Source organism: Bos indicus, chromosome 8, assembly GCF_029378745.1.
Source record: "Bos indicus isolate NIAB-ARS_2022 breed Sahiwal x Tharparkar chromosome 8, NIAB-ARS_B.indTharparkar_mat_pri_1.0, whole genome shotgun sequence".
NCBI lineage: Eukaryota > Metazoa > Chordata > Mammalia > Artiodactyla > Bovidae > Bos > Bos indicus.
This window is the reverse complement of record NC_091767.1, coordinates 75018245-75034986: the sequence shown is the minus strand read 5'-3', so window position 1 is coordinate 75034986 and position 16742 is coordinate 75018245. Positions and strand designations below refer to the sequence as shown.

Sequence of the window (16742 nt, the reverse complement as noted above, 5' to 3'; positions counted from 1 at the left end):
CAGTAAGTGGTCTTTTGAGACTCACTTCTTTCACTTAGTATAATATTTTGGAGGTTCATCCACTTCATAGCATGTATCAATATTGCATTCCTTTTCACGGCTGAATAATACACCTTTTTATGGATATATCACGTTATTCCCTTTATCAGTTGATAGGTATTTGCGTTATTGCCACATTTTGACTATTACGAATAATGCTGCTATGAACATCCATTTAGAAGCTTCTGTTGGGTATATGCCGAAGAGTAGAACCACAGTCACATGGCAACTCTATGTTTAACCTTAGAAGGAACTACTACACTATCTTCTTTTTCCTTTTGGCTGCACCACACAGCTTGTGAGACCTAGGTTCCCTGACCAGGGACTAAACCTGGGCCACGGCAGTGAAAGCGCAGAATCCTAACCACCAGGCCACCAGCAAGAGTCCTTAGACTGTTACACTATTCTATTCTTACTGTGCCTTTAATTTACAGTTTTCTAGTGTTTAAAGGTGTCAAGCATCTTCTATGTGTTTATTGACCATTTATAATGATTTTCTTTTGTGAAGTACCTCTTCAAGTTGATTTGTAGGAGACTATCTTTCTGTTTTTCTTTAGAAGGAGTATTTTAAATATTCTGCATACAATCTGTGATTTATCTATTCATTTTCTTAATGTTGTCTTTTGTTGAACAGAAATTTCTTAATGTGATAAAGTTCAATTTAACATTTTTTGTTGCTCTATGAAATCTTTGCCTGATCCCAAAGTCATGAAAATATTCTTTTATAGTTTCTTCTGGAAACTGTTCCTGGGTTTTACATTTAAGTCCAAGATCCATATAGAACTAATGTTTGTGTAAAGAGTGAGACAGGGGTTGAGGGTCACTTTTTTCCCATATAAACATCCAGTTGTTCTAGGACTATTTGTAAAAAGACTCCTTTCCCCACTGAATTAACTTAATATCTTGGCTGAAATAAACTGACTGCAATATACCAAGGTCCATTTCTGGACTCTGTTGTTAGAATCTACTAGTCTACCTTTATACCGATAACCACATGTCATGATTACTATTACTTTATAAGCCTTAAAATCAGGTCTTTCAAATTTGTTCTCCTTCAAGATTGCTTTGGCCTTTTCTGCGCCCTTTTCAAGTAGTCACTGCAAAAAGATTTCCCAAGCAGTTACTTTTAAACAGCATTAAAAAAACCCCTACTGTCCAAATTCTATAGGACAATGACCTATATTGGTATTATGTGACCAAAATAATGAAAACCATCCAATCATTCATATATCTCCAGCTCTTCTACCCAAGATAACAGACCTAATAGAGTCTTTGTGAATACAGGCTTGAGAAAAATCCATGTCATCAATACAACTGTAAATAAGGTTCCAAAAAAGTCCCTAAGTAGGGCTGGCTGGTGTGCTCACCACTTACCCTGGTTCAGTATGACCCGACAAGGTTGGCATGGACCCCCATGGCACAGCTCAGCACAGTGGTGCTGACCACAATTCAAAATATTGTCACAAGGGTTCGAACAGTGAACTGAGACAGCCTGACCGCAGCGAACTGTGTGCCTATAAAAAGAGAAAACATAAAGACGGCATTAGCCTAATGTTGGACATTGAGGTCCTGTTTGACAGCTAAACTAACCCTTCCCCAAAACCTACTAAACCTCTCTAGGCCCCATTTCTCCTACTTCTTCTCTGTTTCCCTCCTCCAATCACTCCCTCAATTACTCTTCCTTTCTCCACTCTTCTTTTTCCTCCTTTGCTTCTCTGTCCCCCATTTTCTGGCCAGAAAGGAACTGAGGGCCTAAGTATTTGTTACACTGTGATTTCTCCCCTGAGCTGAAGCAGCATGCAGGAGGGTAAAGAGCCTGGAGCTCCCACAGTATCTTACAGATCTGGGTGGAGAAGTTGGAAGATGTAGTTCTAATGAATATTCCTGCAATGAAAGCACAATGGCATTCTCCTGGGACCCTGCACTCTGGCATTTTCGGTAGCTATAATATTGTACTTAAGAACATACTGTATGTGACTTTGATTCAGGAAGGGAAATAATTCTGGCTTTGTTCTAATAAACATCCTGATTTCGCTGACCTATTAGCCAGAGAAGGATATGAGGCCACTGCTCTTACATAATTGTCTTCAGGTTTCTTTCCAGGGTAATGGTTTAGAGCTTGCAGTCTACTCTCCCACAAAAAATTCTGCTCTATTCCACTACTCTCACTTCAGCTGTGTATTTTGTTTTAAAAAGTCACTGTTACATACATAGATGATCAGTTTCCAGTGCTAAGCATCACAGCTAATATCAACCCCTTGAGGAAGACATTATTATTTCTACCATAAGAAGATAAGAAAAATGAGGCTCAGCAGGAGAAAGCAACTTGCCCAGGTCAACAACTAGTTAGTGGCAGAGCCCAAATGTGACCTGGGCTTTCTGACCAGAAGGCCTTGCATGTGATTCTCAGGCTACACTGCTACTCTTGTAAGTTCAGTAAACACTTAAAAAATGTTTATCATTGAAAAATCTGCACTATTTCATCTTGTCTTGTGGTTCAGGAATCACTGTATGGTTTTCACTGGACCTCAGAAGCACTCCACAGCTTTGCAGCTACCAATGGTCCCTGCACTGATAAAGCATAACTTGCACTGTTATGAAAAGAGGGCGGGCTCTGGGGGCCACTTATTCTTTCTTTCAACAATATTCACTGAAAACCTCCTAGACACCAGATACTACGCTAGGCACAGATAAATGATCCTTGCTTCCCGAACCTTAGCAGGCTGGGGTTCAACTCCTGGTTCTTTCATCCACTGGACATGTTAAGAAAAAAGTCCCATAGTATTTCACCTAACACAATAATCTCACTTTTTATAACGTTTTAATCACTTAAAAGATTGCAAAACAGGATTAAGGCAGCACAGGATTTACTATTTACAGAAAAGTACTATTTATACCTACCATGTATTAATGACAGTAAATAAATACTATTTGCACCTACCTACTAATCTTTCATTTTAGAAATTCATACATAAACCATCAATGTGGAAACTGAAGCCTCTTTTGGAGTACAAGTCTAACTTTACCTGGTCCGTCCACATTCACATGTTTTAGTCATAAAGGCAGGGCAGGGTGGGCAAGGTCCTGGATGGCACAGACTAAAAAAGAAAAGTTTTGATGAATAAAACATATTTATGTATCCAAACCTGAACAAAGCTGTCCCAACTGACCCCGACTGTGAATATGGCAGCAAATAAACTTACTATGACATGTTTTAGTATTTATCTAAAGTTGATTAACTATTTAAACAAAGATACCAATAATGTTTTTATATAGAAAGGATTGATAGCAGTACCATTTTAGAATATTTAACTAGAAAAGAAAAGCCCAAGTCAAAATACTGGTCTTATTTGGGTCTGACCAGTCAAAGAAAGCATTTCTAAATATGGTCTTGGCCCACTTAGTGCAGTGCGTAGGGATAAAGAGGTTGCCACTCAGGATGGTCAATAGAGTCCTTTAGCAGATCAGAGGAGAAGGCAATAGCAACCCACTCCAGTACTCTTGCCTGGAAAATCCCATGGATGGAGAAGCCTAGTAGGCTGCAGTCCATGGGGTTGCTAAGAGTCGGGCACGACTGAGCGACTTCACTTTCACTTTTCACTTTCATGCATTGGAGAAGGAAATGGCAACCCATTCCAGTACTCTTACCTGGAGAATCCCAGGGATGGGGGAGCCTGGTGGGTTGCCGTCTATGGGGTCACACAGAGTCGGACACGACTGAAGCAACTTAGCAGCAGCAGCAGCAGCAGCAGCAGATCAGAACTCAATCAATGTTCAGTTCAGTTCAGTCACTCAGTCGTGTCCAACTCTTTGTGGCCCCACGGACTGCAGCATGCCAGGCTTCCCTGTTCAGTGTAACAGACCTCAAATCTGCTAGGTCCATGAGAAGTACAGACATGTTCTCATCTGCTAATGAAGTGCTAACAGGTGATGGGCTAACAACTCGAACAGTGAAAAGAAGGCGGGGGTGAGGGGAGGCATGCTGGTGAGTAACAAAGGGAAGAGGAACTCATGGAAAGGACTGGGCTCAATGATACGCTGTAGGTCAGAATCAGGCCTCTGAACAGAACTTTTTTTATAGGAGCTATGATAAAAAGAGACCAAAGGAAAAAAATAACAAAATGGATATATTTAAACAAATACTACCCTCTTCAAAGCAGACACCCCTGGTAATTACACAGAAATATCACTATTTAAAACATTTTGGGAACTTGGTGGGGGAGGCGGGGGGAGGTAGCATCTGCGTGATGGCAAATCACAATCCTTTGGGAGTTACAAGCCAATCAGGGATGAGTTGAATTCATCAAATAGGTATCAGAATTTGCTATAAACATCAGGTGTGCCTGTGTGGATTTTTTTATGTAACTCCTAAATTAGTAATAATAATTACTAAATCAGTTTTAAACACTGAAAACAATCTAGAAACATGTGTCCAATCTCCTAAGGTGACCCATGTGACAGACTGACCCACAGAAGACTAAGATTAAGCGTGCTTCTTTAAGGATGAGTATCATTATTCAATAGCTACATTCCATATGACACGCCTCAACACTTTCAGAAGAAATTATTTTCATGGCTGGACAGTTAAATAACTTTAGACTGAGAGACAAACTGTTGGTCAGGTGTGGATGATTCCAGGTTATTTCAAACATCCCTGAGACCTGGACTTAATGAGTAATGATTCACAACACTGCTATGTATCAGAATCACTTGGAAAGCTTTTACAATTACAATGCTTAGAATGCATTTGAGTTAGTTCCAGTGAGATGGATGACCCTAGAGCCTATTACACAGAGTGAAGTAAGTTAGAGAGAGATAAACAAATACTGTATATTAATGCATATATGGAATCTAGAAAGATGGTACTGACGAATCTATTTCAAGGGCAGCAATGGAGATGCAGAGACCAGACTTGTGGACAGAGCAGGAAGGGGAGGGTGGAACAAATGGATAGGGTAACATGGAAATATATACGCTACCACAAGTGAAACAGACAGCCAGCGGGAATCTGCTGTATGACCCAGGGAGCTCACACCAGTGCTCTCCGACAATCTAGAGGGGTCAGATGGGTTGGGAGGAGGAAGGGAGGTTCAAGGGGGAGGGGACATATGTACACCTATGACTGAGTCATGGTGATGTATGGCAGAAACCAACACAATACTGTAAAGCAACGATCCTTCAATTAAAAATAAATAAAAATTTTAAAAAACAAACAAAAAAAAACACTACAAAGCTTAGACCCAACCGCAGGAAATTCTGATTTAACTGCTCTGAGGCAGTGACTGGGCGCTTGTGTTTTAAAATGCTCCTTCAGTGACTGACCATCTGGTCTGCATCACTGCTGGTGTCCTCTGATAGTCACAACAGGGGCCCATTTCTATTGAAGGCTTCGGAAAGATAACTCATGCAAGGGTTAATTTCTTATTACTGAATTTACTCAAAATGCCAATTGAGGGAAGGAATAGATGAGTTTCTGGATTCTGATCTATGAAAGCAGTCAAAGGAAGAGGAGGGGCTGACTGCCCAGCAGATGGCAGACCATGCTGTTTAGCCCAGTCTGAACAGCTCTCCCACTGACGGTCCCCAGCACCACCCCCACATGCTGATCACAAGACCTCTGATCCGACTCCTGCTCCTGCAACAGAAACTAGATAACAGCAGAAGCAACTATAACATTCTGGTGTCTGTATTACTCTTAGATTTGGGTAATAAAAGCAAGTATTACCATTTTTTGACCACTTACCATGTGCCAGGCTCTGGGCCAAGTCTCTTAAGTGTGTTAATTTAATATTCGTAGAATTCTGCAACTAGTTTTGATCATATCATTATTACCTTGCAGGTTCAGACACTGAGGCTCAGAGAAGTAATTTGTCCAACATCACATAACTGTTAAGTGATGAACACAGGAATTAAACCTATGTCTGAAGTCAGTCTGTAGAAATTTATTTGTAACTGATCAACTGTTTATTATGGTTCATTTCTTTCCTCATCTGTAAAATGGAGATGATAAATACCTATACATCACCGGACTGTGGTTGGGATTCAGCGAGTCAACTTTTGTAGAGTACCTGGCACACAGCAAGTGCTCAGTGAATGATACCACGCTGTCCTTCTCCCAGGCCTGTTACACACTAACCAAATATGCGCACTGAGAGCCACAAGCAAAGCATGTTCACCAGGAATCCCCCGGAGTCCAGGGTTCCAACTTACAGGTTACAGGAATGTGGGCAGTCCTGGCCAGGCTGTTTCCTTCTACAGACCTCACCACAACTATGTGGAATTTCATTTCTGCTCCATTCAGGATTCTTTACCTTGCCTAAAACATATTAGATCAGAGATGTTATTAATTTATTAATTAAATAATTTCAACTGTTATCCCGTAGACTTCAGTGAAATCATACAATATAACCAGACAGTATGAAACACAAGTGAGGTTTTCATTAGTTCAATAAACACATTATCCTCAAATAAAAAGTTGAATGTAATGCTACTTGTCAAAAGCTTTACCGAGTATGATAAAGTTGGGATTACCTGGAAAAGACAAACTAGTCATTTTTACTTACAAAAATGTCACTTTCACTAATTTAATCTAAGATTTTAAAAATAATCCTTTAAAATAAGTCCTTCTATAAATGGGTCTTTGAATTGACAGGGGAATATCTAAGAACCAGATAGAGGAAATAAGCGAAGACAGCACTGGCGGGGAGGCAGCAGTGATGGAAAGAACAGAGGCTCCCCAGCATAGTAGGAACTTGCCTACTCTAAAGTTGTAATATAGGCATAAAAGGGTTACAGTTTTATAATCAAGTCACTCAAAAAATCTTTAGTAAGCCTCCTTCATGAACTCAGTGCATGGGCAGGAAGAGTAAAACTGAGAGCATGGGACTGCCCCTCAACCTTGAGGAATTCATTCTCACTCGGGCAATTTACACCCTAAATGAAGCCAATTCCTGATCCTTGGCCTCTGCTTTTCTCTCTTGCCTGTCTCTTTCAGAAATCTTGTTCATTTCTGTGAGGTTCCATACACCTAAAGGCCAATGAGTCCTAAATCTTTATTTTCTACATTGCCCTGAACCCTCAGTTTCAGTCCCACATGTCTAACTGTCTGCTGAACATCTGTGCTTGAGGTTTCAGCCACTTCAAATTGCCTATGTATCTATTAAGTTAGCATCTTTTTTCTTAGGCCCCAGCTTCTTCAGGGTTCCCTGTTTCTGTTAGTGATACCATCACTGTCGAGTCTCACAAACTCAAAAACTAGAGTCATCCTCCTTTTTCTTCTATATTCTGTTTAATCACCAAATCTTGTCAATTTTCCTACATAGTGTACCTCACACCTTGTCTCCCTCCACCTCAGCTCCTGCTCTTCCTCTACTGGCCAGAACCTCATCTCCACACTATCAGAAAAACCTCCCTGACTCTGCTCTCTTGCTTCAACATGGTGCCCAGGTTTTCTCCTACCATCTTTCAGTGGCCCCACCTCCTTCCCTGACTCTAAAAGGTGGTTCTTTCCCCTTCACCTGCCAGGGTTCTGCAGTATCGACTTCTTTTCCCTCATTACCCTTTCACCTACTAGCGTCTCTCATCTATTGCTCTCAACTGCGACTATCATCTCTAAATCCTGATCTTTCTTCAAATATTCCTCACTTCCTGTAGAACATCTTTCACTGGTTGTCTTACTCCTCCAACTCAACATTTCTAAACTGAATTCACTTGTTTCCATCAAACCTGGTTCTCTTGACCTGCCCATTTCTGTTCTTGGTATCACCATTTCCAAAAGCGTGGAACTCTGGAGCCACGTTTGGGTTCCTTCCTTTCCCACTGTTGTTAATTCCTGTTTACCTTTGAAATTTTACACTCTTACCTTTCTGTCCTACTCTAAAACCCATTCCAGACTTTCAGTATTCTTCACCTGAGTTACTCTAAGTCCCCAAACTCTTTAGGTCCCAAAATACTTTACTCATTGCTGCCAGACTGATCTTCATAAAGAATCACTTTGATGTCCTCAGTGGCTTCCCACAGCCTGACAAATGAAGTCCCAACATCTAGGCCTGGCATGAAGAAGTCACCCCTATCTTTCCAGTCATCTCTTACTCCTCCACCTTCATAGGCCCTGGGCTCCATAACCGGATGACTCCTCACAACAGACTCTAAGCCTTATTGGTTTTAAACCTAGTTTCCAAGTCCATTTCAATTTCACCTCCTTCATGAAGGCCCCTTTTATCATCCAGCCAGAAGTCACAGGCTCTGTACTTCAAGTAGAACAGCAACTTAATTGTGTCTTAAATCTTAGCCTCTAACCTCTGGGAAGTCAATTAATAGTCTCATTCCTCTGTTTCTTCATGGTGCCTGGTACATTAATAAGTTCTCAATAAAGTACATTAAACCTATGGTCTCCCTGAAGAGCAGAGTAGGGCAAAGTCCTCAGGTACAACAAGGCCATTATTCGCACTGCCACATCACTCTACCTCACTCAAGCATCTTGACCTTCACCCCCAGATTCTTTTACCTTCTTAGGTTCTCACATACAGTTTGTCAGTGAAGGCTTTAACAAGATTTTAAATTTCATTATGGTGCTTCATGTTTAAAAATCCTTTAAAATAATTAAGCCTTGGTATTGGTCTTATTGTCCAATTTACAATTGATATCTTGCTGCCTTTTCAGTAGTACATTCAAGAATATTCATTCCTTCAACTAATACTAATTCAGTATCTACTAAGCCTCAGACTTCTGCAATGAAACATATGAGACCAGCAGAGTTTGGATAAGAGTGGCCAAAGTGGGAGTGGAGATAAGAAAGGGAAGTTTTCTTTGGAAGAGGACGGTTGGGGTAAGATCTTGAATGAAACAATGGATGAGGATTTAAAGAAAAGAAGATAGTTGAGTTCACAAAGAGGTTGAGTCTAGAAGTTAAAAACTGTTGATGGTCAGTGACCAACTCTTGGTGGAAGCTGGCAGTTAAATAACAAGAAAGGAGAAATGTGAGCAAATTAGTTAGAAAAAGGACAGCAAGCAGAAAAGAAACAGAGCTAGTCATTTCAAGAAGCGAATGGTCAAAAGTAATAAGGGCTGCTGAGTGGCCAAAAAATTTAAGAATTTATAAAATCAGCCCTGAATTTGGTTAGGAAGGGAGTCATCGATGACTTCTGAATACAGTTTCAGAGAGGTAATGAGGACAGAGTAAAAATGAAGTAATTTAAGGAGGGAGAAAAATGGTTAAGAAATATAATCTGAGAAATCAACAGCCAGATGGTAAGTTCAGTTCAGTCGTTCAGTTGTGTATGACTCTTTGCGACCCCATGGACTGCAGCACACCAGGCTTCCCTATCCATCAGGTGGTAAAGTCTAGCCATTAAAGACAGGCAGGAAACAGAGAGAGAGAAAAGACATGTAGGAAATATGTTAGCAACAGATACAAGCATCTGGATCACAAAAAGCGTTTTTCCTAACACATGGAAGAACCAAGCTATTTCTAAACAGGAAGCAGTATTCCATAAAGAGGAAGAGCACAAGGATACAGTTTGTAATGCTGGTTTACAGAAAATCTCTCTTTATTATAAAGGCCAATGACTGATTTCTTGAATTAAATAAAGTACACTTCACACTACCCTTCACTCACGTTATCCAAATCTGGAATTTCAAAGTGAGTTACAGTTAGAGGTGAGAAGCAGCCTGTGCCCACTTCTGCCATCTGATTAGCTCTGCTCTAAAGAGAAGACCAAGGCCTGTGACTCTAGCTGTGTACACACCACATGCATGTGATGTCTCAGACACTGTAGCTCTGAAGTCTCGTTAGTAACTTCTAAAGCACGCCCAGCACACCGCCTCTCCTGTGCTGGGAAACAAGGCACAATGCACAGAGCGAAAGCAGCACACACCAGTGTATGTAAAACAAACTCACCACAGAAACAAGTATAGGTATTAGGAACATGTGCAGAAACATTCTGACATGCGGGGCACCTCCAACCACTCTGGCCATCTGTCAAGAAAAATGAGAGGAAATCAAAATACTTTCCTTACAAAAGCACGTGTAATTTAAAACATTTTAAATCTATAGGAAGCCATTAATACCTAAGCAGTGGCAGTAGTTTCCATGTTAAGGATCAGACTTAAAAGAAACGAGTTCACAATACTGAATGCTTTGCTTAAATACTGGATTTAGGCTTATATTTATAAGGACTTCAGATACTGTGAATAAAGTAGGTATGCATTTCATCCTACTTTTTAAAATTGAGATCAAATCAGCACATAACATTGTGTGAGTTTAAGGTGCACAGCACGTTGATGTGACACATTTAAATATTACAGTATGATTATCGCCACAGTCTTAGTTAACATTTCCACCATTTCATAAAATTAACTTTTTATTTTGTGGGAGAATGTTCTATTACTTTTAATATCAAAGTAATCATCTGAACCTTGGTTTGAAAAAAAAGGTAGGATAAAATACTTGAGTACATGCAGGAAAACCCAAATGTTTTCAATTAGAAGTGCCCAAGTTCAGAAAGCATATATTATTAATAATACTTGCATTATCCTGCCCAAGAATACTAGAGTGGGTAGCCTATCCCTTCTCCAGGGGATCTTCCTGACCCAGGAAATCAAACTGGGATCTCCTGCATTTTAGATGATTCTTTACCAGCTGAGCTACCAGGGAAGCCCCCAAACACTTGAGTACATGCAAGAAAACCCAAATATTTTAAATTAGGAGAGCCAAAGTTCAGAAAGCATATATAATTAATAATATTTGCATTATCCCTAAATATTACTATAACTTCAGGAAAAGCCCACAAAATACTATGGAGAAGATCTGTTAAAGCTATAGCAAACTCAAAATCCTAAAAGTAAATTAAATATTTCTTTCTATAAATTTTCTAAAGCAAACTATACAAGAAATCGTTTCTAATGAATAAGCTACAAGGATCTATAGTACAAAACAAGAATCTACAGTACAACACAAGAAATATACTAATATTTCATAGTAACTATAAACAGAATATAACCTTTGAAAATTCTGAATAGCTATGCTGTACACCTGAAAGTTACGTTACATTGTACATAAACTGTACCTCAATTTTTAAAAAGCTGTTCTCTATAGTTGCTATTTGGATAAAACAACCATTTTCAGTAAAAGTCACTGATTATGTTGTACCTTAAGTATATTTTATTATTTTTACAATATTGTATTAGTTTTGCCAAATATCGAAATGAATCTGCCACAGGTATACCTGTGTTCCCCATCCTGAACCCTCCTCCCTCCTCCCTCCCCATACCCTCCCTCTGGGTCGTCCCAGTGCACCAGCCCCAAGCATCCAGTATCATGCATCGAACCTGGACTGGTGACTCGTTTCATACATGATATTATACATGTTTCGATGCCATTCTCCCAAATCTCCCCACCCTCTCCCTCTCCCACAGAGTCCATAAGACTGATCTATACATCAGTGTCTCTTTTGCTGTCTCGTACACAGGGTTATTGTTTAATGTGTTATGTTTAGCTGGTTTAAGATTTATAGCTTAATAATGGTCATCCAAAATATGTGGTCAAGACAACATACTCTCCCTGCAGATAAAATACTCAAGGAGAATTAAACCTGAACATACCAAATGGATGAGAAAAACTACTCAGAAGACAGAAATGACTGACCTGCTTGAGATGCTGGAGACCTGGCCCATTTCTTTATGCAGTTCAAATGAAACACATGGTAACAGCTCTGACAACTCCACACTGGGGCTGTGACACGAACCAATTCACAGCACACCATGCACTCGTATTTTTCTGTGGTGAGCTGTTCAATCAGAGAGCCTGTTTAAAACACAAAACAGATAAACTCAAACACAGAAAAACATTCCTTAGTCAACCAAGGATCAGAAAGGCATCTGAGAGAAGAATGCAAACACAGACTTTAAGGGAGGTCTGGCTCTGAGCAAGGTGGTTGTTCAGAGTGTCAGGCTGGGAAGGGGCAGGGGTATGCTGAGATGGAGGACTCAGGAAGCAGGTCTGGGACTCAGGAAGGGATTCACACATCTGAGGAAACATTCCCCAGAAACTGCCCAGGATCCCACCAGTATCTCCTCCTAACACACGGCTAGAGAGTTCATAGGACAGACTCCTGGCACCATGCCTTGCCCTCTTTGAATTTACCATATCCATGAATTTACGTTAGGGAGGGGCTCACGAAGCTGCAGTGGTCGGGTGCAAGAAAACTAAACCTAGACAGGTTTCAACAACCCATGGTCGTGAGACAGTTCTAGTAGATACCCTGGAAGTCTTTCGTTGTTCACTCAACAAAGACAGGCTTGGTGCCTACCACAAGCGCCACGGTAGGGTTACTAGACTGAAGGAGACACAGTCTCTGGTTCCAGAAGCTCAGCATCTATGAGAGAAACCAGGGTCTGATGTCATAAGAATCCTCCCACTTCCAGACTTTTGCCTCGAACACGATTTCAGTGAAATCTTTCTAAACACAGAACACAACGCTGTCAGCTCCGGAGGCAGGACCAGGGCCCTGATGACTGTAGTACTCCCAGGCCCATGCCAGGTGCTCAGGGATACTTCTCAATGAACGACTCAAAGAATAAATGAGTATCATCCAGTCTGTTTCATAACTTCTCTCCTTGCAAAGTTTTAGGCTTTAGTAAAGTTTAGTAAAGTTTCTGAGATAGCGCTTTTCCTCTGGAGAAAGCCGGAATGAAGATACTGCGATTGACTGATGAAAGGGAAATTGATCTGCTCTAGACACAGATGGATACATTATAAAACTGAATTCTATTATAAAAACCAAGGAATCAGATTCTTTCTTAAAAGTAGGGATACCCTACCTTGCATAGGTTAACATTTCTGAATAACAAAGTTAATTATATTTCCTACCAGTTACCATGCTACATTTGGAAGATTCTGGAGGTAAGAGGAAGCCCATAAGAGAGCGAGATTTAAGTTTGAGACATTTATATATGAAGCTGATTGGGGCAGAGGAATGGTCAGTGAGACTTACACTTAGGGTGAATTTTATAGAAAATGCCTACTGACCATTCCAGAACAGCGCTGAGTTAGAATTAAAGCACACAGAAAGGTTAAGTGAAGTATGGAGCATACCTGAGAACACTACAGTTTTCACCCTGAAGACTGTCTTTTTATTTTACTGTTTCTCTTATTCATTAAATTTATTGCTTGTTAAGAAATCACTACTGTGATGCTTCTAAGTCCAGTCACAGTGAAATCTGACCACTAGGATGCACAAACATTTAGTTACGTGGTGACGGTTGTCGACTTTGAATATCCTACATATCCCAGCCTTTCCCATGTCTGTTTCATTCCATGTTCAGTATGTTCACAAATCCTGCTGGTTCTACCTTCAAAACGGATCCAGAATCCAATCTCTGCTGCTAACACTCTGGTCTAAGCCACTATCCATTCACCTGGATTATCACAATGGCCTCCCACTTCAGGCTATTCTGCCCTTGCCCACTTCAGGCTATTCTCACCACAGCCACCAGAGGGAGCCCATCAAATGAAAAATTAGAAGATACACTCTTCTGTTCAGAACTTGTCAAAGGTTCCTCCATCACGTGCCTCTGGAAGCCAAAATCTTTACAATGCCCTTCACCATCTTCCAGTCCTCACCTGTGACTCCTCTTTCCTCAGGCCACTACTCTGAGACAACATCAGCCTCCTTCCTAGCCCAAAACTGGCAGGCAGATTCCTGCAGGGAGATTTTTACAATTTGTCCTTCCCTCTGCCTAGAGAACACTTTCCCCCGACATTTGCACAACTCAGTTCCTCAGCCCCTGCAGGTGTCTACTCAAACTATGATCTTCTCAACAGGGCAGTCTCTGGCCACACTTTCATAACTGGAGCCCGCTCCCCTAAGCATTCCATATCTCTCTCAGCTTCCTTCATATCACTTAGGTCTAATATCATATATTTTACTTATTTTACCTTATTTCCTAACTCTATGCATAGAAGGCACTCAATAATACTTGCTGTATGAATAAAAGTAATAAATGACAGTAAAAGGTTCTAGAAAGACACTAGAAAGGGAGACAGTACAATTCTTTCATCAACATTTCAGTTTTATCAAAATGTGTAACATATGTAAAACAAGGCACTAACCAAGAATAGCTCTGTGCCAGTGAACTGTCACATTTCAGGTGTAAGACTCTTGTCCAGGCTGGGTGCAGCCCTATCCTGACCACTGGATCTTCTTCACTCCTAAACCCTCTCCCACTAGGGCTTCTCCACCATTCCTCAGTCATGACTGTGTCTACTTTATACTTATTCTTTGACAGCAAGTCAGTAAAGAGAGTGACAGCCCAGTGAAATAATCAGAAGAACAGAGACCTCTCTGTAGAAGTGACTACAAACTTTTCAGATACACCAATAAATTATTAAAAACAAAATACCTAAAACAATCCTAACCTGAAAAATCCAATTGTAAAAAGGCATTTTTTTGAGGCAAACAGGGAAATTCAGTTGTAGACTGGGTATTATATGATTTCAAGGAATTATCACTAACTTTGTTAAGCACAATAATGGCACTGTGATTAAGTAAGAAAATGGCTATATTATTAAAACAGATGTAACCTAAAATACATGAAGGTGAAATAATCTGATATCTGGAATTTAGTTTAAAATATATCAGAAAAAAGGAGGGAGACTGTTTAAATATTAATGCATACCTATTTATGGCATATATACGTTAAAGTTTACCAAAATTTCTTAATGAGTGGGAAATACTACATTATAATAAGCAAAAAAGGATAAAACTTACGTTATATGGTTTCAACTATGTACAACTGAGCACTGAAAAATTCTTTAAGGAAACAGATTAAAAGATCAGAGCTGATTACATCTGGATGGTGGAAAGAAAGGTAAAATTACTTACCTATCAACTTTAGTAAGCCATCTTATTTAAAGCAGCTGTTTTTAAAAAGCTGATACAATGTTAAGCATGATCAATGTGTTTATGATGGTCTTGCTGAGTCTGAAGCATATGTCAGAAATCACGTTTATCTGTGTCAGTCTAAGGCTTGTGGCAGAGTTTAGGGGCTGCAGGTAAAGGTTTTTAAGTCAGTACAGCACAGAGGCGGGCTTCCCAGGTGGCTCAGTGATAAAGAATCTGCGCACTAATGCAGGAGATGTGGGTTCGATTGCTGGGTCGCGAAGATTCCCTTGGAATCTCCCCAGACTCGGGAAGAGCTTCAGGCAGAGAACTTGGAGGAGCAGATGTACAAAGGTTGATGAAAGGAAATAAGGAGATCTCAGAATGAAAGAAAAAGAAGAACAGGCACAGATGTCTCTGAAGTTGCAAAACGTTGAGAAAAGTATGCCTTTTCTAAAGTGATGACCTCCCCTTCCTCAGCGAAGTAAAAGAGGCAAGGAGGTCCGCTGAGGTCGGGAGATCAGTGAATGTCAGGGAGGTCTGAATAAGTGTGGGAAGGGTTTGTAGTAGTCTTAAATGAAAACGGAAAGGACAGCTGCCCAAGGTCACTTAAGGGGAAGTGGGCAATGAAAGCCAACTGAGCTGGATGGAGTGAGCGAGCGTACATGCGTGCTCCTTCACTTCACTGGTGTCTGACTCTTTGCAACCAAATGGACTGTAGCCCGCAAGGCTCCTCTGTCTATGGGATTCTCGAGGCAAGAGTACTGCAGTGGATTGCTGTGCCCTCCTACAGGGGATCTTCCCGACCCAGGGATGGAACCCACATCTCCTGTGGCTGCCACACTGCAGATGAATTCTTTACCACCAAGCCACCAGGGGAAGCCCAAGCTGGAGACCACTATTTAAAAATATTCACTGAGAACCAACGATGTACTGGGGTGGCCAAAAAGTTTGTTTGGGTTTTTCTGTAACATCTTATGAAAAACCCAAATGAACTTTTTGGCCAACCCAATACTAGACACTAAGGATATACAGTGCACAAAACAGAAAAGAGTCTTCTCCCCTCGTGAAGTTTACCATCTTGTGGTGGAAGGCAGCCAATAAACAAATAAATATTGAAAATGAGCAGTATCATCAAATAGTGACAAGTGCTACGGAGAAAAATAAGCCAGGAAAAGAGATTAGCGAGAGGCGGGTGGGGGCAGTATCAAGAGTTTGAAATAAAGGCTTCACTCAGAGGGTGACTGAACACCAAGTCTGTGCTGTTACACGATTTCCTGGAATAGCGTTCTGTCATCCAAACAGGGTAGAAAAGCTGGATGCAGCAACCAGCCAGGGTCGGGATTCCTCAAAATGTCTTGGCCGAAGGGTTAGCACTTCAAATGGCATACAGTAAGGTCCAGCCTGAAGAGGGGAATGAAGGAGGAGAGGAAACTGGCAGAACTGGTAGTGGGTGGAAGAGACTGGGAGAGCCAAAAGCACAGGAGGCTGTGGTCAGAAGGCAGCACACAGGACTTTGGGATTGCAGAGACGGGGCATCCCCAGGGTCACTTCCCTGGTGGTGGATGTGGAGGAGGAACGGATGTGCAGGTCACTTCAGCTGACAAGATCAGAAAACCCACATGACCACTGAAGCCACTCAGAACAACAGCAGGATTTATGGTACATCAGTAGTTCTCAAACTCGAAAGTGCATGAGAATCTCCTGGAGGCTTCTCAAAAGAAGAGATTATTGGGCCCCACACCCACAATTTCTGTTTACTAAGTCTGAGGTCTAAAAATGTGCATTTCTAACAAGTTCCCAGGTGTTGCTGATGGCTGCTGA

The 16742-nt window shown here is 40.9% G+C and overlaps 1 protein-coding gene across 4 annotated transcripts in view; it reads right to left on the bottom strand.

Annotated features, from left to right (window-relative positions):
* The window catches only part of NFX1 (nuclear transcription factor, X-box binding 1), a 66421-nt gene that overhangs the window by 39945 nt on the left and 9734 nt on the right, over nt 1–16742 (bottom strand). For all 4 annotated transcript variants that reach the window (XM_019966408.2, XM_019966407.2, XM_070794986.1 and 1 more), the window contains exons 3-7: nt 11684–11842; nt 9938–10015; nt 6250–6355; nt 3066–3137; nt 1414–1553 (exon numbers count right to left, since the gene is read on the bottom strand). In XM_019966408.2, the coding sequence (XP_019821967.2) occupies nt 1414–1553; nt 3066–3137; nt 6250–6355; nt 9938–10015; nt 11684–11842 (555 nt within the window). The remainder of the gene's footprint in view (nt 1–1413; nt 1554–3065; nt 3138–6249; nt 6356–9937; nt 10016–11683; nt 11843–16742) is intronic.